We start from the raw sequence: 23,483 nt of genomic DNA on the forward strand, positions 1-23,483 counted from the left end.
TTCTTCCCTTCTGGTATTCTCTGGAAAGTTTCATCCAAACTGCATTTGCCAGTCAACTGGACTTTATTTATCTGGTGCTAACTGCATTATATATATTCAACTCTCATTTAGTAGATCAATTCTTAATGAGATAAATTTATGGATTATATCTTTAATTTCCCCCTTTTTCAGATTATGAACTATTATGGAAAGGGAAAAGTGAGAATTACATTAGTAACAAAGAACGACCCATATAAACCTCATCCTCATGATTTAGTAGGAAAAGACTGCCGAGATGGCTACTATGAAGCAGAGTTTGGACAAGAACGCAGACCCTTGTTGTAAGTACACAGTCACAGATCTCTTTAGGAATAGGATAAGCATAGGATGCTCTGTTTACTATGCATGTACATCTGTTATTTTTTAGCAGAATAGAGTAAACATTCAAGGTTAGTTGTGGTTAATTCTACTATAGCCACTTCTCACTTGGATGCGAAAGCTTCTCATACTATGAAAACTATTAATATAACTGCTGTTAATGAAATAACACTATAGTGTACCTTTAAATTTTCTTACCATTTGCTTAGAACCACCCTTTTATTCTTTACTAGTGGACAGCCCATGATGGTAGCAGGAATACTTATTGTTACTGAAGGTATACATAAACTTATTTCATGCTGTGATTTTCTTTCTTAGTTTGAACCATTTATGAAACGTTTTCTTTCATATATTTTACTTTGTCCTTTCATTAATAGTTAAAAATCACCAAATATGAGAAAATCAACTGGAAAACTGGAATTATTATTTAGAAAAGGACAGGTTATAAAAGTAACATACAATAGTAATTCTAAGATAAAAAAAATCATTTAACACTTTGGTGTTGGTGAGGCTGCCACAAGATGGGTCCATTATCATGTTGGTGGTAGTACAAATTAATCAAATCCTTCTGGTATGCACTTTCACATAGGAAAAACCTGAAAAATATGAATGTCTCTTGAACTGGCAATTCTGTTTCTAGGAGTTTATCCTCAGGAAACAATTAAGCTTAATTTAACTATAGTGATATTCATTGCAGCTTTGTTAGTAAAAGCAAAAAGTTTGAAGCAATTGAAGTAATAAACAGGGAGGGACTAGTTAAATAAACTGGTACATCCAGGCATTAAACATAACATTGCAAATATCTCTTTGTATAGAAAGATATTCACACTATGTAAGATAAATTGGTTTTAAAACAATATGTGATTAAAAATATATTTTTTTAAATGTATGTGTACATATACTTGGTATTAATAGTAGTTGTCTCTTGGTGGGTAAGATTGTGGGGTTTTATATTTTTCTTTTAACTTGTGTTTATTCTATAGTTAGTTTTTGTGATGAACATATATCGCCTTTGGGGAAAAAAATGAACCTAATTACAACAGGGAAAATGTTAGTAGCCTCCTTCTGTATTAGTAGTGACTATTTAGAAAATATACTTTAAATTTATTATTATTTTTAATGTTTTTATTTATTTTTGAGACAAAGAGAGACAGAGCATGAGCAAGGGAGGGGCAGAGAGAGAGGGAGACACAGAATCTGAAACAGGCTCCAGGCTCTGAGCTGTCAGCACAGAGCCCAACGCAGGGCTCTAACTCACAGACCGTGAGATCATGACCTGAGCCGAAGTCGGACGCTCAACTGACTGAGCCATCCTGGCGCCCCTAGAAAATATACTTTAAAAATATTCCTCTCACAGTAACAACATAAAACCAAAAATAATTAGTAATACACATGTGGCAAGAAATATTTCCTGTTTATATTATTTGACCTCCCAATGCCATTTTACACTGTGGACCCTTCCTTTCTTAGAACATTTTTATTTCTTGATTTCTGTGAAAATAACCTCTCCTGTTTTACTTCCTACTTTTCTCGATCTTAGTTACAGGCAGTTACATTTTTGGACTATCTTGGTTATGTTCAACAGTGCCCTTTATGGCTGTCCTGTTTCTCCCCCCAATCCAGGTTTCTGTTAAGGATCACATATTGTATTTACTTGTCATGATTATTTAAGTTGTCATGATTATTAAAGTCTCCCTTAATTTAGAACAGTTTCCCAGTCTTTTTTGGTCTTTCATGGACATTAACATTTTTGAAGAGTCTGGGCTGTTTTGAAGATTGTGTTCAGTGTGGATTAGTCTGAATAGTTGCTGGTTTATATTCATGTTAGTAACACGAATAATACATTCATGTTAATCTGAAACAATTTGGATGAGAAATCTACAGAGGTGCTGCTATGTTGTTCTCAAAATATCCCTTCAGGAGACATGGGATATTAGTGTTTTCCATTGGTGATGTTAATCAGCATTCTATTGTAAAGAAAAACTTTTCCTTTTTCCCCTTTCCTATTAAAAAAAAAAATAGCACTGTAGCCCCATGGATTCTTATATACACTGTACTGTAGTCCATTATTGGCATTATTATTTTGATGTTCGGGTTGACCCATATATGACCAATGCAAGCCCCTTCAACCTGTTTCCTATGTCCTTTTGATATGTTCCCATCTTTCTTTGAGCACTTTTTTACTTTCTGACACAGCAAAGTGTTCAAGACTTACTTGTACTTTTCTTGCCCCAGCTCTGAAATCAGTTTTTTTCTAAGGAGCCCTGGTTCCCTTCAGTGGAGAATGGTATTTAGTCCCACTGTCTTTTTGACATATTCTTGTAAATATCAAAACACCTCAAATAGAGTATTCCCAAAACCGTGATTGTACCATGATCATACTTTTTTCTCAGTGCTTCTTCCAATGTGCCTTATCTCAGTGGTTGCTATAAAAGCCCCAAACTTGGATATCATCCATGACACCCCTCCCACAGATGCATACTTTGAATTCATTAACCAGTACTTCTTAAATAGTTCTTGAATCTATGCACTTTCCTCAGTGACCTCCATCACCACCACACTACCTGTAGTCTAAATGTAAGCTGCCAGAATAGCCTCCTGACTGGTCTGCTTGCATCTTTTTGTACTCCCCCTCTCCCCCCTGCTCCCCAAGTCTGTTCTCCACTTAGCCAAAGTGATCTTTTGTAAAAGTTAAGTTAATTTATTCAGAGTGAGCTTTTCAAATACAAATCTGAATGTCAAATCCCCATTTAAAATATTTTAATGGCTTTATGTGGCTCTTGGAATAAGGACAACATTCCTTATTGGCCTGTGAGGTCCGCATGGTCTCCTTGTATTTCTAGCCTGCCATTATACTGTGCTTTCCTTGAACTTTACACTCCAGTCATAGAGGCCTTCCTTTAGTTTGCTGTGTTTACAATGCTCTTCTATAGGGACCTTTGCTTGTTCTGTTCCTCCTGCCTGAAGTCACTTTACTCTTCTCTTCCCCTACTTCATTTCTGTTTATATTAAGTATCAGTTCATACAATAAACCTGTTTGTCCATCCAGAATTGATCAAGTCTCTCCCATCAAAGGCTCCTATGACAAAGTGTATGTCCCCCTTATCAAATTTGTTAGGATTTCAGTTTAGCATTTGTCTTTTGTTTTTTTATTTTATTATTATTGTTATTATTTTTAATATTTTTATTCATTTTTGAGAGAGACACACAGAGTGTGAGGAGGGGAGGGACAGAGAGAGAGGGAGACACAGAATCTGAAGCAGGCTCCAGGCTTGGAGCTGTCAGCACAGAGCCCGACGCGGGGCTCAAACTCGTGAACCATGAGATCATGACCTGAGCCAAAGTCGAATGCGTAACCGACTGAGCCACCCAGGCACCCCAGCATTTGTCTTTTGCATGTGATTATTTAATACTTCTATATCTGCTTCACTAGACTAGAGGTCAGCAAACTTTCTCTGTAAAGAGCCAGATAGTAAATAGTTTAGGCTTTGCAGGCCATATGGTCTGTGTTGAAACTGCTCAATTCTCTTGTAACGTGAAAGCATGCCTAGACAATATGTAAACAAATTGGCTTGTCTGTGTTCCAAAAAATCTGTGTTTGCAAAAACAGGTGGCGGGCCAGATATGGTCTGGGGGCAATAGTTTGTCAGCCCCTGCGCTATACTGTGAGCTGCATGAGGGGAGGGATCGTATGTCCCCATAACTTTCCAGACAGTTTTGGTACAGAGTAAGAATCCAAAATTTCATTCATTAAATTTTTTGTCAAAGGGAAACGAGAACCAAGCTATGAATCTTTCAAAGAAGTAGAATACTTTTGAGGAAGAGGATTATGGTTTCAGGGTTTTGAGAAAGGATTACGTATTCCAGATTTATTTTTTAATTATTGGAAGCAGAGGAAAGAAATGTCAAAGGTATCTTAGGTGCTAACAAAATCACAAGTATGGTGAAGGTGAAGAGCAGGAACATAAGACAGCATGAGCATGGAGAAGGGCAAACAAGGCAGGCAGCCTCCTGTTGCAAAGTGCTGTTATGAAGTTTGAACAAATAGTAATGTTATTATAACCAAGTTTTGCTTCCTTATTCACACCCACCCAGCTTTAATGATGTCATGGTTTTTCCATGTGGGAACAAGTATGACTGGTGGTGGTAGGGGAGTTCCCCCCTCCACCATCTATGCTACAATATGCAAATTAGTAATATTTGTAGCTATTGAGAAGTTTTCCATAAATGACATTTTAAAACTTTTGTTAAATATTATTCACATTAAACAACTTTCTAATTTAAAATGTTTCAGTGTTTTCTTATGAATGATTATTATAGCTTCATATAATATAGCATAAAACATATTCCATTGCTACTAGCAGTGAAGTCAGGGCTCAGAAATCAAATGTCTGTGGAATGGATCGGGGATAAGAGGACTAGCAGGCACTATAGTAAATTGGAGAGCCCTGCATAAGTGGGGCTGCAGGTGCTCAGCTCTAGCCAGGTGTTTCTGTGCCAGTCTACTGTTGCCAGACCTTTAGAATGTTGAAGAGAAGCCAGAAATCCATATATTTATATTCAGTTAACTTGATTGTTAACTGTGCGCATTTGTTTTTTTATTTAAGGTAGATGACACTTTTATGGGCTTAGTAAAACATACCTGTGGGCTTCAGCTTATGGACATCTTTTTACAGCTTTTTTGTTCGGGAGGTCAGTTTTAGCTTTGTGGTGTCACTTTCCTGTTAATCTTCATCTAATTTTGGTATATTTGACATATTTGATTTTTGCAGTATCCTTCGGTAAAACCTCATTTATATGTCTTTGTATTTAACTGTAAAGCAGTTTGAAAGTTCTGTTTTCCTTCTAGTTTTCAAAATTTGGGTATTCGATGTGTAAAGAAAAAAGAAGTAAAAGAAGCTATTATATCAAGAATAAGGGCAGGAATCAATCCTTTCAATGGTAAGTATGCTTGGTATAATCATTTCTGTTATTTGGGTATTGACCTATTTGTGTTAGTGAATTCTATTTGTATCTCAAACCTGTGCTTTAAGAGCTACCTTAAGTTCCATGTTCACTTTTCTACTTGTTAGCGTATACCTGTATCTGAAGAATGAAGAATATTTAAAATCTTTCATAGTGTTGGAAAAAAAAAAATTCTTTGGCAGACCAGGCTTTCTGGTATCAGTGGAAAGTGCCATTGTTTTCTATAAGAAAACCTCAAAAATGTTCTGATTCTTTTTGAATGTGGCCTTCCTTTTGCCACCCCAGCAGATAGTATACATTACCTTTTCTGAATGTTGAATAGGCACTGTGGTTATAAGATATTGAAGTACATTTAAATCAAGAGCATATTCAACAGCAAAATTTAAATTAATCCCAGTGTGGAAGAAGATGTGTAGAAATAGTAGAAGCTATACAAAATATTTTCATTAGTGTATTTATGTATAAGGCTAGATATTTACTGGTTAGTAGGTTTTGTTAGGGATGGAGTGATACAGTGTAATGCCTGGCAATTATAAGCACTCTGTTGTTTGGATAGATAAATGCTGGCATCCTACACTACAGTTAGTTTCCATTGTAAGTCTTCTGCAGCTACTTAAATAAGCATGATTCAGGAATTGAACTACTATAAAATTTTCAAAGAATACATTTCTCTGTCATATTTAAGACATCCTTATATTGTTGGGGCATCTGGGTAGCTCAGTTGGTTAAGCGTCCAACTCTTGGTTCTGGCTCAGATCGAGCCCTGTGGGATTCTCTCTCTCTCTCTCTCTCTCTCTCTCTCTCGCCCAGGAGGTGCTCTCTCTCTGGCGTTCCTGGTTTCATGAACTCTGTCTCTTTCTTTCAAAATAAATAAATGAACTTTTAGAAAAAAATACATCCTTATATTGTTGGTTGTTTGTTTTTCCTGGATGTATAAAAATAATTTAAGGGATACGAAGTGAAGTTAAGGAATATGTTCATAGCCAAGTGCGGTGTTTATATGAATCATAAGGTCTGCATCTCTTTTCCCTAGTCTTTATTTTTCATACTATTTAGTATAATGCTAAAAGCAAAAGTCCCCTTCAGCCTTCCTCATCAGAGGAGACGACTATTAAATTTGATGTGTATTTTTCTAGAATTTCCTTTTTATATGCATAGCTGTCTCCCTAGTTTAGCAGCTTCTTATCTCGTAGTTTTTACAGTGGTGACTACTGTAGGGTAGGATGCCGACATTTAGCTTGCTGTAGTCATTTACCTATTAAAATAATACAGGGTGCTTACAGTTGCACTACTCCAGATAGTGCCATCCCCAGCAAAATCCACTAAACAGTAAATATATATAAATAATATAAATGAATATACACAAATATACATATTTATTTTTTTATATAATGGAATCATGCTATACTGCTATTGCTTGTTTCTTTGTACTTAGGAATAGATCTTAAATATCTTTCCATGTTAGTACTTTGAATCTATTTTACTTTTTAACAGAGTACTGTATTGTTTGGACAGACCATAATTTGTTTATCTAGCCATCTATTCATGAGCGTTTAGGTTTTCATTTTATTAAAAAAAAAAACCAACTCCATTGAATATATACACTTTGAGTTCTTGTGTGATTATTTCCTTAGGATAAATTTTCAAAAGTGGAGAATTTCTGGGTCAAGAGTCTGCTCATTTTCATTGCTCAAGTAAAAACCAAAACTTAAAAATTAAAGAGTCCATCTAAGTTTAGATGTAGTATAAAACAGGGAAATGTAGCACAAAACAAGGAGATCATGAATAATAGCTACCATTTATTAAGTACTTTTTGTATGTCAAGAAGTAAATGTTAGGTGCCTATGTATGCTATTTATTTAATCATTGTAATGGCACTTCTTTTCAGAAGGGAATTCCAAAGCTTTGGTTATTTAATTTTCCCAAGACGTGTAGCAAATGGCAGAGCTGGAATTCAAGTCTGGATCTGACTCCAGTGGAAAAGCAAAAAAGGAAAATGTAGATGGACCTTCTAGAAGTTTTTTAGGTTTTTTTGTTTTTGTTTTTTTACACCAATCCAGAACCAGGCATGATGGTAATAATGCTCATATAGCACTCAGAGTAGTTCCTAGTACAAAATAAGTGCATTACATACTTATTTCATTAAAATTTCTTTTTTAATTTTTAAAAGTTTCTTTACTTCTTTATTTATTTAAATAATCTCTACCCCCCAACGTGGGGCTGGAACTCACAACCCCAAGATGAAGAGTCACATGCTCTTCTGACTCAGCCAGCCAGGCACCCCTTATTTCATTTAATTCTTATAGCAGCCTGTGATGTAGGGACTATTGTTGTTATCTCCATTTTATAAATAAGGAAATGAAGGGATAGAAAAATTAAGTAATTTTCTCAAGGTCATATAGTTGGTAAGTGATGGTACTGGGATTTGAACACAGCCTGGCTATCAGGCTCATGATCTCTCTACTGCACTGCCTAGGTGGATTTAGATTTGGGGAAGGGAGCAATCCTGCCGGTTGAGCCTTCACAGTATTTGTGCTTTTGGTTGTTATTTAGTTTTTTGTAACGTCCCTTTCTTCCCCATAGCCCTTTTGCTCCCTCTTTAGTTTAGGGACCTACCATCTCACAATTTGAATTGTAGTAATCTCCTCCCCCCACACCCCAGTAGAATAATCTTCTTAGAATAGTGCTTTAGCATATTACTCTGATTAAAACGTTGAAATGGCTCCTTTAAAAGTTTAAAAACTAAATGGCCCTAAATTGAAAGTCTTCCACATGTAGCTCCAGCATATCTTTCCTGCCTTCTCTTCCACGGCTCCTCTTCATGAACCCCTCGCTATTCCAGCAAAACTCTTTTGGCCACCTACCCTAACCATTTCTCCACCATCTTCTACATTTTTCTCACTACCATTGTAGGAATGTAAACCTAACATCATTTATAGCTGGACTGTTGCTGACAGCCCCTAAACTTGTGTTCCTGCCTCTGTTCTTAATATCCTCCAAGCAGTTTGTACACTCTGCATGCAAAAATATCCTTCTAAAACAATAGGAATTCAGTGGCTCCAAATAATTTTCAGCAGTGGTTCTCAAAAATATACTTCATACTTGCTAAAAATGTAGATTCCAGGTCATATTCCCACTGATTTGCTAGGTCTAGCATGGGGTCTGGAATGCTGTTTTGAGAAATCTCTAGCTTCATGTTTCTTAACTTACTTGACTGTGACTCACAGAAGAAATAGCTCTTGTTTCTCCACCAATACATACATATGCACACATACATACATACATAAAGCACTGTTCTTACTACATGCAGTATACTCTATTCCATGCCTTTGCATTCCATTTCTTTTTCTTTTCTTTTTCTCTTTTTTTAAAGAAAATGCTTTTCTAACACACCAAATTAATTTTATAACCAATGGGTCCCAAACTCTTACTAAAAATGTCAATCCACATCCACCTCTATGTTTATAGTGGCATTATTTACAATAGCCAAGACAAGGAAACATCCCAAATGCCCATTGATTGATGAATGGATATAGAATGCTATATATACACAATGGAATATTATTCAGCCATAAAAAAGAATGAAATCTTGCCATATGCATTGACATGGGTGGAACTAGATTATAATGCTAAGCAAAATAACTCAGCGAAAGACAAATACCATATGATTTCACTCATGTGGAATTTAAGAAACAAAACAAATGAGCAAAGGGAAAAAAAAAGAGAAAGAACAAACCAAGAAACAGACTCTTAACTCTAGGGAACAGATGGATGGTTATCAGAGGGGAGGTGGGTGGGGGGATGGGTGAAATAGGTGATGGGGATTAAGGAGCACACTTGCCATGGCGAGCACCAGGTGATGTATGGAAGTGCTGAATCACTATATTGTACACTTGAAACTAATATAGCACTGTATGTTAAGTGAAATTAAAATTTAAAAAAGAAAATGCTTATCCAACCACCAAATTAATTTTATGACCACTGGGTCCCAAACAATAATTTGAAAATCTCTTCCCTAGATGATTCTGGTGCAAGCCATCCATGGACCACGCTTTGAGAAACTCTGATCTACTTGCTAGATTCAACTTCTCACTCATAGCATTCAAAGCCTTTGATCATCTGATCCTTGTTTTCCGTTCCAACTTCTTCTCTGGCGTGCATCCTCTGCTTTGACTTCCTGTCCCTCCTTCCTCTAACACTGAGCGCACACATATGTGCTTTGTTTTTGCCATCTGAAATATTTTGCCGTGTTAGAAGAGCCACGTTCTTTCTTGCTACTGTGCCTTTATATACGCAATGCCCTTACGTGGAATGCCCTGATCTACCTAGTAAATTCTTCCTGCTCAGCCTTCAAGTTTAAAGGTTGCCTCTTTGAAGCTTTCTGTGACCTTGCCACAGGGAAAAGTATTGTTTTCTGAAAATGTTGTACATCTTTCCAATATGATTTGCTATGCCTTTGTGTGTTTCTCCCTCACTGATTCCTGAGGCTATGAAGGACTGTCTTCTATGTATCTCTAACACACAGTCTAGTGTGTGGCACATGGTAGGGGCTTAATTAAAATTTGTTGAAAGAGAAAATGAACAAATGAATGAGTGAACACACCTTGTTTGTACTTGTCCACCAAAAATATACAAGTTGCTTTCCTTATCTGAAATGCCCTGAAAGCCTTTTTAGCTCTGTTGAGCCCAAGGTAATATCCCCCTAATTATACCAGTCACTCAGCAATTGGTCATGAAAAGCTTTGTGACATCTGTTGGATTATTTAATTCTCCAGCAGTTGTTTTATGAGATGAATTTTATGCTCATTGTGGACAGGATCTATGATGGAACTTGCTTATATTTCACTTTGGTACCTAAACCGTATATTTATATTACTGTTAAAGCAAATATCTTCACAATATATTTATATTACTGTTAAAACAAATATCTTCACAATATCTTATATTTCACTTTGGTACCTAAACCGTATATTTATATTAGTGTTAAAACAAATATCTTCACAATATCTGAGGTAAAAGTTTCCTATTTATATACAGTAAGTTATGCATCTTAACTACTAATGCATTCATTCCTTCAATAGGAATGTTACCTCATTCGGTCTTTATAGTCCTAGGTTGTTGTAGGTGGTTGGGATAAGTTAGTGAACAAAACGAACAGAAATTCCTGCCTTTGAAGAGCTTCTATTTCTGTGGAGAAAGACCGACAATAAACAAATTTACTAAGTAAATATAGTAGGTGATTTATTAGGCAATGAAAAGTTCTCAGGGGGAAAAATCAGTGTAAGGAGTCGGGAATCTGTAGTTAAGGGGAAAAGGTTATACATTTAAATAGGACGGTTAGAGTAGGCTTCATTCTCTATTCCAGTATAGTTTTTATAATAGAAATTATGGTTATTATGTTATTGTTTTCCTAGAATATTGAAATAAGACCTAAAATGTACATTTCTCTTTTTTTAAGTTCATTTTTTTATTTAGAGAGAGAGTGAGAGCGAGTACAAGCAAGGGAGGGGCAGAGAGAGAGAGAGGGTGCAGAGCCCGATGAGAGGCTCAAACCCACAAACCATGAGATAATGACCTGAGCAGAAATCAAGAGTTGGATGCTTAACCGACTGAGCCACTCAGGCGCCCCCTCAAATGTACATTTCTAATACTAAGCAAAACAAAATCTAATCCCCTTGAAAAAACTCAAAACACCAAAAACTAATTTAGATAACTCAGAATTATCCTTTTCTTTGGTGGTTTATTTTATTTTTGGGATATACAAGTTCAAATTCTACCATGTACATAGAAATTTGTCAGTGCTGAATTTATACTTTTTCACAGGTGTATCACTTCACATAGGAAAATTCTGTTAGTACTGTAAGAGATTAGTTGACTTTGTTTTTATGATCTATATTTGTGATATATAGAAACAGTAAAATTGGAAGTGTTTAGTAAAATAGGACCTGCACTTTCTGGTCTATAGACTGATGTTACATCATTGTGACAGTCTGTTTTATAGACATCAGGTATCGTGTGAAAATACAAAAACTGGTAAAAATTATTCTTAGCTTTGTGTAGGATTAGTTTATGTACTACATCAACTAGTATGTTTTAAGGGCATTCCTTACTTTTCTTGCTATTAATTCTTTAGAACTATCTCTTACAAAAAAGGGATATACAGCAATCAAGTAGTGTTAAACTTGAGGTTTCATGTAAGAATATTGTTCAAATTGTCAAAGATGTGCTGAAATCTAAATTGCACAAAGAATTTAATGAAGGGTTCCAATATCAAGTTTTTTGGGTTTTTTTTCCAATATCAAGTTTTAATAGTGTCCACTTAGCTGGAATAAAAGAATAGCAGTTAGACTTCATAGAGGACTCTTACAACAAAAGCTGAAAAAAAATTAAGTTATTTATCATTTTCTAGCTATGTGTTTAATGATGTACAAGGAATTCTAATATTCATTGATTAAAATCGATAGGATTTTGACAATAAAGAATTTACAATTCAGTTTTATTCAGTGTCTTATTATTTTTCCATATAGAGAGGACACTGAGTTGTTACAAAGACTATTTTACAATTGAGTTTGGGGGGATTATCTTATATTGGTAGTCTGAAAGATAACACAGTTTAAAAAGACAAGTGATCTCTAACATAGATTCATTCTGGTCTCTAAAGTCTGGTTTAATACAAGAAAATATAAGAGCCTTTCCTCACAACTTTAAGCTTAAAAAACAAGAAGAGGGGCACCTGGCTAGCTCAGTCCACTAAACATGCAACTCGATATTGGGGCCGTGACTTTGAGCACCATGTTGGGTATAGAGATTACTTAAATAAATACATTTTTTCTTTTGTTTTCAAAAGACAAGAAGAAAAGCTCTTGAGTACTTCATTATCCTTTCTTTACTGCATTCACTTTAGTTTTTCAAACCTTATTGATTATCATGGGCAGAACTTGGGGCACTTCTTTCATGCCGTCTGTATTCAACATATTCCCATTATAACTCTTTTCATGTTATATAACTTTACCTATTTTTCATGGAGACACTAATCTCACTAAGAGCAGGCATGGTCTTTTCATATCTGTATCTGGTATTTATTTTAGTGCACAGCACATAATAGTAACTCAATAAATATCTTGAAAGAATGAGTAAATTAATGATAGATGGCTGTGACCATTTACCTTTTGCATGGCCACGTAAGCACTTTAAATGTTAGCTTTTCTTATGTTATACATGACAGGTTATCTATACATTTTTTAAAAAGTTTTATTTATTTTGAGAGTGAGAGTGCATGAACAGGTGAGCTGGGGAGGGGCAGAGAGAGAGGGGGGAGAATCCCAAGCAGTCTCCACGTTCAGCATGGAGCCTGACACGGACCCACGACCACAAGATCATGACCTGAGCCAAAATCAAGAGTCAGACGCTTCCAGATACCTGGGTGGCTCAGTCGGTTAAGTGTCCGACTTTGGCTCAGGTCATGATCTCTCCGATTGAGCACCACATTGGACTCTGAGCACCACATTGGACTCTGTGCTGACAGTCTGGAGCCTGCTTCAGAGTCTGTGTCTCCCTCTCTCTCTGCCCCTCCCCCACTCACGAGTGCACGCTCTCTCTGAAAAATAAATAAACATTAAAAAAAAAAAAAAGAGCTAGACACTTAACCAACTGAGCCACCCAGACGCGCCTCTATACATTTTAAATAGCAAGTCAAATGAATTATAACTAAACTTCATTTTTTTTTTCTGAAATGAGACTTAAATGAAATGAGCTTTTTTTCCAAATGACTTTTAAATGAAGTGAGCTTTTAAAATTATTAGCCTATATACTGTGTATTTTTGTCCTGATGTTTACTTGTATTTCAGTGATATTTAACTGTATTAGAATTTTGGAAATGTCACATCTCTAGAGCTAATATATACTATAATTGACTTTAAAATTTTGAATCCCTACTTCTAAGAGAAATACATCATGGTAATATTTTTCCGATAAAAATTAAATTCTTATACATACTGCTTTTAGGACTAAGGAGTAATATTTATTTCTAAAGACAGATTAAGAAGAACAATTGTTACCTTGTTGCCTTTTGATAAATATAAAGGGAAATTTTAAACTAGTTTAAGAGGAATTTAAGAGAATTTGATTGTTCTTCGTCAGATTTTGCATATTTTTAAAAGCTGAGAAGCATTCTCCACATTGCAGACCAAAATACTGCATTTTGTATTATAGAATGATACGTATATTTTTAAAAACCTGTAGCAAGCATTATCCTAAATGAAGGAGACATCAGAAGCAGGCTTTGAAGTTAAGAATGAGAAAAGAATGTGTATTCTTGCTACTTCTGTTCAACATTGTAGTGGAGAGTGTAGCCAATGCAGGGACACCTGATTGAAAACGCAGAAATAAAACTGTAATGATCAGAAGCTATTGTTTATGGTGAAAACTCAAAAAGATATACAAGTATATTATCAAAATACTAACCTCAAGAAGAATGGATATAAAATTAATATACAAATATCAGTAGCATTCTATATATCAACAATAAATAATTAAAGGAAATATTGTCAGAAAATATAAAGTACGTGGCAACAAATCTGAGAAATGACAATCAAGATTTCTTTAGGGAAAATTATAAAATTTCATTATGAGAGGGTGGAGAATACCTAAACCGAAGGAGAGATAGGTCATGTTTACTAATATCAATATTATAAAGATGTTATTTTCCCCCAAATTGACATACAGATTCAATGCAATTCCAGACTCTTGAGATTTTTCATTAAATATGATAAAATTATTCTGAACAGGAAAAGGAGGATATTTTATAGAAGAGAAATAGCGATGACAAACTGGCTTTATCAGATACTAGAATTTATTATAAAGAGAAGTATTAATTAAGGCAGTGTAGTATTGAGGTAGCAATAGACAGATTGACCAGTGGAATAGAATTGTGACCCCAGAAACAGACTTAAGAAAATATGAGAAGTTGGATTTTTCTAACTCTTGCTATATACAAAAATCAGCTGAAAATGGATTACAAATTTTAATGTAAATCAACACTTTTAAAAACTCTCGGTAGAAAATCTTGGTAAGCAGATTTTAGTCCTTGGCATATACAAAGAGAAGACACAAAACAAAGTTTTATAAAACAGTTGATACATTTGATGGTATTCTTAATTTCAGTTTATTGTATTTTTCAATTCTAGAATTTATTTGGTTTCTTTTCTAATAGTTTCAAGTTCTGTACTAAGTTCAATCTTGTCTTTTAACTCCTGAGTACATTAAGTATAGTTATTTTTAATATTTTATTTTATTTATTTATTTATTTATTTATTTATTTATTTATTTATTTAGAGATAGAGACTGTGAGCAGGGGAGGGGCAGAGAGAGAATCCCACGCAGACCCCGCACTGTCAGCACAGAGCCCAATGCAGGGCTCAAACTCACAAACTGTGAGATCATGACCTGAGCTGAAGTCAAGAGTCAGATGCTTAACTGACTAAGCCACCCAGGCACCTCTAAGTGTAGTTCTTTTAAATCAGGTTTCTGAAGACTTCACTATTTGAATCTTTTGCAGTGTTTCTATAGACTCTTGTTTTTCTTTTCTTTTTTTTGTTTTAAATCACTTTATTTTGTCTCCTCATATGCCTGGTTATTTGAAATAGAATACCAGTCATCATATATGAAAAATTCTAAGGATTTTAGGTCTAGGATGTTGTTATCTGCCTTCAGAAGATTTTCTTATGGTAGGTGACTAGTCACTAGCAATCTCAGATCACCTCAAATCAGTGAATGATTTAGGTTATTTGAAAGTGGACTTCATCTCTGTGGATCTGGTATCTTTCCAGTTCATTCTTTTTTTTTTTTTTTTAATTTTTTTTTTTAGTGTTTATTTATTTTTGAGACAGAGAGAGACAGAGCATGAACGGGGGAGGGTTAGAGAGAGGGAGACACAGAATCCGAAGTAGGCTCCAGGCTCTGAGCTGTCAGCACAGAGCCCGACGCGGGGCTCGAACTCACGGACCGTGAGATCATGACCTGAGCCAAAGTTGGACGCTTAACCAACTGAGCCACCCAGGCGCCCCTCCAGTTCATTCTTAACTCCTGAAGTGTAGCTCCTCCAGGGCCCCAACCAAAGAACTGGGCATTTTTCAGGTCCTCCATCCTCAGTATACCCTGAACTCCCTTTATCTTTCCCCTACAGGCTACTGAGAATTTATCTTAACTTCTCATTTTCTTAGCCACCTCTTAGAAAATTGGCAGGCTATATCTGGAAAAAAAGAAGCCTCTCATTCTGAACTTAACCTCTATGGGTTTCTGTGATACTGTGATTTATAATAAATATATATTTAGTCTTCACCCCCATTCCTGACATAAAGCTCCTAAAACCTTTTGTAAGTGATAACAGCAAAAAAAAAAAAAAAAAAAAAAAAAGGTCTTTTGTTGTTTGTAATAAACTCCTTTCAACCACCCCTGTTATGTCATATTATGATATGAACACCTGCATCACAGGTGTTCATATCATAATATGTTGACTTTTTAGTTATACAGATATGTTCTTGTAGACTCCTTCAAATGCTTGGCTTAAGAATGCAAATGAGAGCAGCGCCTGGGTGATTCAGTTAGTTGTGTCTGACTCTTGATTTCTGCTCAGGTCATGAACTCACAGTTGCTGAGTTCGAGCCCCGCATAGGGTTCTACGCTGGCAACATGAAGCTTGCTTAAGATTCTTTCATCTCTTTCCCTCTCTCTCATCCTGTCTCCCGCTCAGTCTTTCTAAATAAATGAATAAAGCTAACTTAAAAAATACTGATGGGAATATTTAAGATTTTTTAATGTTTATTTTTGCCAGAGAAAGAATGAGCAAGAGAGGGGCAGAGCAAGAGGGGGACAGAGGATCCCAAGTGGGCTCCACACTGATAGCAGTGAGCACTAATGGGAATATTTTAAATGTTCTGATAGCTACAAAGACTGTGAGCATAGTTTAAATAAAAACAGTCAAAATTGCATTGTCATTGTATTAGTTATTTCCTGTAAGGACCAAAGAATTTGGTATTTAACTGTGTTTTCAAATTTAGTATTTCAAATTTTAATACTTTCTGAAAACTAAAATTTCATAAAAAATTTCCACATTGCGTATTTCATGCTTTTAAAAATATGGCTGTTATGATTTATTGCTACAGCTTATGTTATTTGAAAATGCAGTTAATATTTTCTTGTTGAACTGTATTTCTTTTCAAATATCAACTTAATAAACTGTTACTACATCTATTCTGTCATAAAGAATAGGTTTTTATATTTTTTCAGAACTGTAAAATTTTCCTGCTAGTGTTTTTGTTCCTTTTAAAGCAAACTTAATTTGTACATAAAATTCCTTACGGAAACTAGCTAGTTACCTTATATCATCTATTTTCTTCTAGGTATTTAATCCCTAACATATTGTTCTGAATTTTAGTAGTTATTTCTACGTATGTCATTTTTATGCAAAACATACGTAAAGCTTTCTAATAGAGTTCAGTTTTTGAGAGCATAGGTTCAGGATTCAATGACGTCTTAGTTTGAATTCCTTCTCTACCATTGCCTATCTGTGAAACTTTGGAGAAGTAATTTCATCTCCTTAACATCAGTTCTTGGGGTGCCTGGGTGGCTCAGTCAATTGTCCAACTTGGACTCAGATCATGATCTTGCAGTTCGTAAATTCAAGCCCCGCGTCAGGCTCTGTGCTGATAGCTCAGAGCCTGGAGCCTGCTTCAGATTCTCTGTCTCCCTTTCTCTCTGCCCCTCCCCTACTCACACTCTGTCGCTGTCTTTCAAAAATGAATAAACGTTAAAACATAAAATTCTTCATCTGTAAAACAGGGATGATAATAATTCTTATACAGATTTATATTCTCTTTTATATTCTTCCTATTCTCTGTTGCATATAATCTGCAACTACTTTGTAAGAATTTGTCAATTATTAATGTCAGTTTGGGGTTCTGCTCTAAATTTCAGATAACTTAGGATAGTTACTTCCTGACCATGGCTATAACTTAATACTGTTAGTGACTGACTACGTGCTGGTAATGATAAAAGGCATTCTTGGATTGTGTGCCATTCTATTTTGTTAGCACAGATTGGATGCTACTTAGGGTTATTGGATATGTTGGGCAAGGAGGAGGACCTAGCAGGATTTTAGTTCTATGTGACTGTTTTACATGCTTAAAAAAATTGTACTATTTATATTTAGTTCCTGAACAACAGCTGCTTGATATTGAAGATTGCGATCTCAATGTGGTGAGATTATGTTTTCAAGTTTTCCTCCCTGATGAACATGGTAATTTGACAACTGCTCTACCTCCTGTTGTCTCTAACCCAATTTATGACAACCGTAAGTACTTTATTTTCTTATATTTGTAGCATTAGCTTATGGGGTTTTTTAGTTTAATTTTTTATAGTATTTTGGCAATTAGAAAAAAGTATGATCATTGTAAGAAAAATTCAAGTATTACTAAAATAATAGGAATAATCTTCTCTGATCTCCTTCTTCTCCAAAGATAATCACTATCCTCAGGTACGTTTAACCAGTTTCTTCATATATATTCACAATATATTTTTGGCAACTTTAAAAAAAATCACAGATCCTTTAAAAAAATTTTTTTTTTCCTCTTAGCAATATATCTTTAGCCTTTTCCCCCTTTAGGTACCTTATTCTTTCCAGTAACTGCATATTTCTTTATATGGCTATATCACACTTTGTGAAATCATTACCTTATTACAAGACATTTGGTTTGCTTCCTTCTTGACTTTTTTCTCTAACAAATTGTACTTCAGTAAATATATCCTGTATGTGCATATTTTATGCAGATGTGTCTCTAGCATAATTTTATAAAAGTAGAAATGTTGGCAAATGCTAGATCAAAGGATATGGATATTTGTAGTTTTAGAAGATTATGAAATTGCCCTCGAAGTTTGTGTGTGTGTGTGTGTGTGTGTGTGTGTGTGTGTGTGTGTTTGCTTTTATATGCATCCACTCATGGTATATGACTGCCTGTATTGCATGTAGAAGCATAGTGGAGCATAGGCCTATAAAGGTGGATCAGAGTATCCTCATCATGGAGAACTTTGAATTGCCAGGGAGAATTATTGAAATTGTATTCCTATACATGTCAGTATGAAATTGCATTGCTCTAGAGTTATAGTCATGATGTCATGATTGAAGAGATTAATCTGGTGACACTGTGTAGGATGGATTGAAAGAATCCGAATTTAGAAACAGGGAGATTTAACTAGAGGACCTGTTATTGCCGAGAAATGAAGTCACAAGGCTCTAAACCAGTTTGGGCAATGTAGTTAAAAAGGAAAAGGACAGATGTGGATTATTAATGTTTTTAGTGTCCTTAATTTATTTATACACTAAAGCTTTTATCTGTCCTGTAAGTTGTTTTCCTAGAATTCTCACCGTAAAAAACGAGTAAAAAATATTACTAATTTAAAAAAATCCTTTATGTTTAGGTGCTCCAAATACTGCAGAATTAAGGATTTGTCGTGTAAACAAGAACTGTGGAAGTGTCAGAGGAGGAGATGAAATATTTCTACTATGTGATAAAGTTCAGAAAGGTATTTATTTATTTGTTTCATTGAATTTAGAATATACAGATCTTCCTGGGCTTACAGTGAGGTTACACCATGATAAACTCACTGTAAATTGAAAATAATCTTAAATTGAAAATGCGTTAATACCCCTAACCTGCCAAACATCATAGCTTAGCCTAGCCTACCTTAAACATGCCCATAACACTTACATTAACGTGCAGTTGGGCAAAATGACCTAACACAAAGCCTATTTATAATAAAGTATTGAATATCTCGTGTAATTTATTGAAAACTGTACTGAAAGTGAAAAACAGAACAGTTGTATCAGTTGTTGACCCTCCTGATCAGGTGGCTGACGTGGCTTGCTGCCACTGCCCAGCATCTTCAGAGTATTGTACTGCATATTGCTAGCCCAGAAAAGATCAAAATCTGAAGTACACTTTCTACTGAATGCATATTGCTTTCACGCCATCATAAAGTCAAGACGTTGTTAAGTTGAACCATTGTAAGTTGGGGACCATTTTATTTCATATTTATTTAGAGAGAGAAAGAGCACGTGTGGGCAAGCAGCGGAGGGGTAGAGAGAGAATCCCAAGCAGGCCCTGCACTGTCAGCACAGAGCCCATCACAAACCATGAGATCATGACCTAAGCTCAATTGACTGAGCCACCCATGCGCCCCCAATCTGTACTTTAGATTAATAGATGGATTTTGTTTTCCCATTGCTATTTCTTTGCTTTTGTATTCACTAGATGACATAGAAGTTCGGTTTGTGTTGAACGATTGGGAAGCAAAAGGTATCTTTTCACAAGCTGATGTACACCGTCAAGTAGCCATTGTTTTTAAGACTCCACCATATTGCAGAGCTATAACAGAACCAGTAACAGTAAAAATGCAGCTGCGGAGACCTTCTGACCAGGAAGTTAGTGAATCCATGGATTTTAGATATCTGCCAGATGAAAAAGGTAGGATTTCTTGGTGGTAAGGTTTTATACATTTCTTTCATTTTTTTTTTTTTAACGTTTACTTATTTTTAAGTAAAATAAGAGAGCACAAGCATGTGGGTGCGAGTGAGGAAGGGGCAGAGAGAGGGGGACAGAGAGGATCCAAAGCCGGCTCCACGCTGACAGCACAGAGTTCAAAGCTGGGCTCAAACTCACAAACTGTGAGAGCATGACCTGAGCTGAAATCGGATGCTTAACCAAATGAGCTACCCAGTCACCCCAATATATATTTCTTAAAGTTAGTTCTCCTAATAACATTTTCTTATTAGATACATTTGAATACAGTAGTGTTTATTCATGATTTACATTTTATTTCCTGAAAGTTTTCAGCTGATTTTTTACCAATTGATCTTTATGCTCTTTTGCATCTCTTTCTTTAGAAAGGAATCTGGAATAGTTTCAAAGTATCCGAACTGTTCATCAAAATTTATTTTATATTTGAGGTTCTGTTTTTGTCCTTATCACGCCCTTTTTATAGATGGAAAACTTGCCACTCAGAAACTGGTCTTCATTTTGGTTTGGTCCTTAATCTGCCCTTATTGTGTTAGTTGACATTGTTGACTTATAGGTGTTATAAGAAAACAAGATGAGTATTATACCTTTTACTGCTGACTTGGGACACATACTGCAATACTTACTAAATCCATATTATATATATATTTTTAAAGCATTTTCTGTATGGGAATAAAACACCTATTTAGTTGTTGAAGGAGAAGCAGCACAATCCTATGATGATTCACATACTTTCCTGCTTTCTTTTTAACCAGATACTTATGGCAATAAAGCAAAGAAACAAAAAACAACTCTACTTTTCCAGAAACTGTGGCAAGATTGTGGTAAGAGTATTTTGGATTGATTTGTATTTAAATAGATTTGGGGGTTTTTACTTTATCCCATTTTCCAAATTTTAACTGATGTTATTTTTAAAATTGCGTTTAATAATGAAAAAACTTTATCACAACAGTTAATTTTCCTGAAAGACCTAGACCTGGTCTAGGATCAACTGGAGAAGGACGATTCATCAAAAAAGGTATTTCATCCCCTGTAGACTATTCCTTAAATGGTCAAAAGATCAGTGCTTTGCACAGTATATTGGAATTCCATTCTTAAGAATGAAAACTGCTTCTTTGCTATTTTCCATTCCCACAAATTATTTCATGCTTTGGATATTAAATGAATTGATCTCCATTTAAAGTCCTGTTGGAAACTATGATTATGTTTTTGGGATTCATTGTTTGAGAAATTACATTTGTTCATATGGTGGTAATTTTACTTAATTATGGTGTGTCATGGAAGAAGTGGTTTGGATCTGGCGGGTCACTTATCTTTAAAGTTTTACTGGGACACAGCCACGCTCATTTGATGACATATTGTCTGTGGCTGCTTTTTTTGCATTACAGTGGCAGAACTGAGTAGTTCCAACAGAGGCTGTATGGCCCACAGAGGCTAAAATATTTGGCTCTGTGAAAAATATAGAAAAAAAGTTGTGAACCTCTGGTTGAGATCATTCAACCAGGGTTATTTAATTAGAAGTCTTTCGTTCCCCTTAACATTCTTAAATGAGTGCTTTTTCCTGGTTGAGTATGTATAAGCAGTCATACACTATATAAATAGATACAGAATCCTTAATTTCTTTCTGACTGGGAATTATATGGTACTTTAGAGTTCTAGCTTAATAGATCTTAGCAAGTTATGTGGATTTTTCAATCATCCCTAATGAGCATTTCCTCCATCCCTCCATTTTCTCCTAAAAATAGTGAATTTGAAATGGTTTTGGCTAGTTAGATTCCCATTACCTGAAATTCTGATTTTTTTTTAATGCTTTATTTTTTAAAGTAATCTCTACGCCCAATGTTGGGGCTCGAACTCACAACGCCAAGATCAAGAGTCACATGCTCTATTGACTGAGCCAGCCCGGGACCCCTGAAATTCTGGGATTTATTTTTCACTTTTCAAAAATACCTTTCTAGGGCCTCAGAAGCTAGATTTTCATATTTAACTGGAGTGAAGTTAACTATGCCCAAATAACTTACAAAATTAAAGGTATTTGTAAAACAGTGTTTCAGAATGCAGCTTTAGACTCATGTCTAAAGTGCAATTTACTATTTTTATCTAAACTGTTACATCAGTGTCCTTGAAAGTTTTCTTTATTAGTGTGTTTATGCTATTTTAATTTAGAGATATTTTTTATACTTTTATTTCAGTTTTGTAAAAATGTATTTTCCTCCCCACAGAATCCAACTTTTCTCATGGTGCAGTTTTGACAGATATGTCCAGGACCTCAGGCATTTCAAGCCAAGCAGACTCCTACTATTCCTCGTCTGTGTCCATCTCGAGTGCGTTGTCACATCATACTCCAGCCATACCTGCAATGGTATCTCAGCCTTCAAGCTGGTCTTCAGGGGCCCACCCCACCTCACGCTCAGTCAACACAAATCCACTGAGTAGTTTTTCAACGGGGACACTTTCCTCTAATTCACAAGGTGTCTCACCATATCTGGAAATACCTCTTGTGAGTGATTTGAATGCCTCTAATGCTTGCATTTATAACAATGCTAATGACATAGGCAGAATGGAAGCATCATCCATGTCATCAGCTGATTTATATGGTATTTCTGATGCCAACATGCTACCGAATTGCCCTGTGAATATGAATGACAGCATGAGGGAGTCTGATAATCCAAGACTTGTGAGCATGAATCTTGAAAACCCCTCATGTAATTCAGTGTTAGACCCGAGAGACTTGAGACAGCTCCATCAGATGTCCTCTTCCAGTCTGTCAGCAGGCGCCAGTTCCAGTACTACGGCTTTTGTTGCACAGTCCGAGGCATTTGAGGGATCTGATTTCAATTGTACAGATAACAGTATGATGAATGAGTCGGGGCCATCAAACGGTACTAATCCAAACAGTCATGGCTTTGTTCATAGTCAGTATTCAGGTATTGGCACTATGCAGAATGAGCAATTGAGCGACTCATTCGCGTTTGAATATTTTTAAGGTAACTTGTGTGATTTAAATGGTTACTCAAGATTTAAATCCTTTGACATGTTTGTAACCATTTTTATGTTACCTATATAGATACAGTATTTTATATTTCTCTGAGACTATAACATAGGGTTTTGTTTTGTTTTGTTTTTTATTTAAAAGATGACAGTTCAAAACTTCTTTATCAGAGAGAAGTATAAAACTTTGGGGATGTAGGGCCTTCCTCTAACAGGCGATCTTGGCTCTGGAGCTCCTTGTTTAGCTGGCAGAGAATTTGTCAGGATATAATGAAAGATGAATCTTCAGTGCTGAAGCTACAGCTTGAAAGAGAGGGATGAAATCATTTCCTAACCTCAGGAAGAGGAGGAAAAATTCCAGCATTTACAGAAGACTTTTGCTTCAAAGAGTAGATAAATCTACACAGACTGAACTTCTAGGCTAGGATGCCCTATAGAGTCTGACATCCAATGAAGGTTTATTAAACTAGCACATACTTCAGCTTAGGCTAAATCATTATTTGACATAAGTGTATAAAGTACATGTTAAATATTGAATAAAACCAATTTTCCTGTTAACCCCCACCCCCCCACCCCCACACACACAACTTTGGGTATATT

The 23,483-nt window shown here is 35.5% G+C and overlaps 1 protein-coding gene across 1 annotated transcript in view; it reads left to right on the top strand.

The window, feature by feature from the left end:
* The window catches only part of REL (REL proto-oncogene, NF-kB subunit), a 34,423-nt gene extending 11,174 nt beyond the window's left edge, over positions 1–23,249 (top strand). Inside the window, exons 3-10 of the mRNA XM_042932351.1 lie at positions 172–320; positions 5,207–5,298; positions 17,531–17,671; positions 18,796–18,900; positions 19,629–19,841; positions 20,648–20,716; positions 20,845–20,910; positions 22,115–23,249. Of these exons, the coding sequence (XP_042788285.1) occupies positions 172–320; positions 5,207–5,298; positions 17,531–17,671; positions 18,796–18,900; positions 19,629–19,841; positions 20,648–20,716; positions 20,845–20,910; positions 22,115–22,878 (1,599 nt within the window). The 3' untranslated portion in view covers positions 22,879–23,249. The remainder of the gene's footprint in view (positions 1–171; positions 321–5,206; positions 5,299–17,530; positions 17,672–18,795; positions 18,901–19,628; positions 19,842–20,647; positions 20,717–20,844; positions 20,911–22,114) is intronic.
* The last annotated feature ends 234 nt before the right edge of the window (positions 23,250–23,483 follow it).

This window comes from Panthera leo, chromosome A3 (genome assembly GCF_018350215.1).
Source record: "Panthera leo isolate Ple1 chromosome A3, P.leo_Ple1_pat1.1, whole genome shotgun sequence".
Taxonomy (NCBI): domain Eukaryota; kingdom Metazoa; phylum Chordata; class Mammalia; order Carnivora; family Felidae; genus Panthera; species Panthera leo.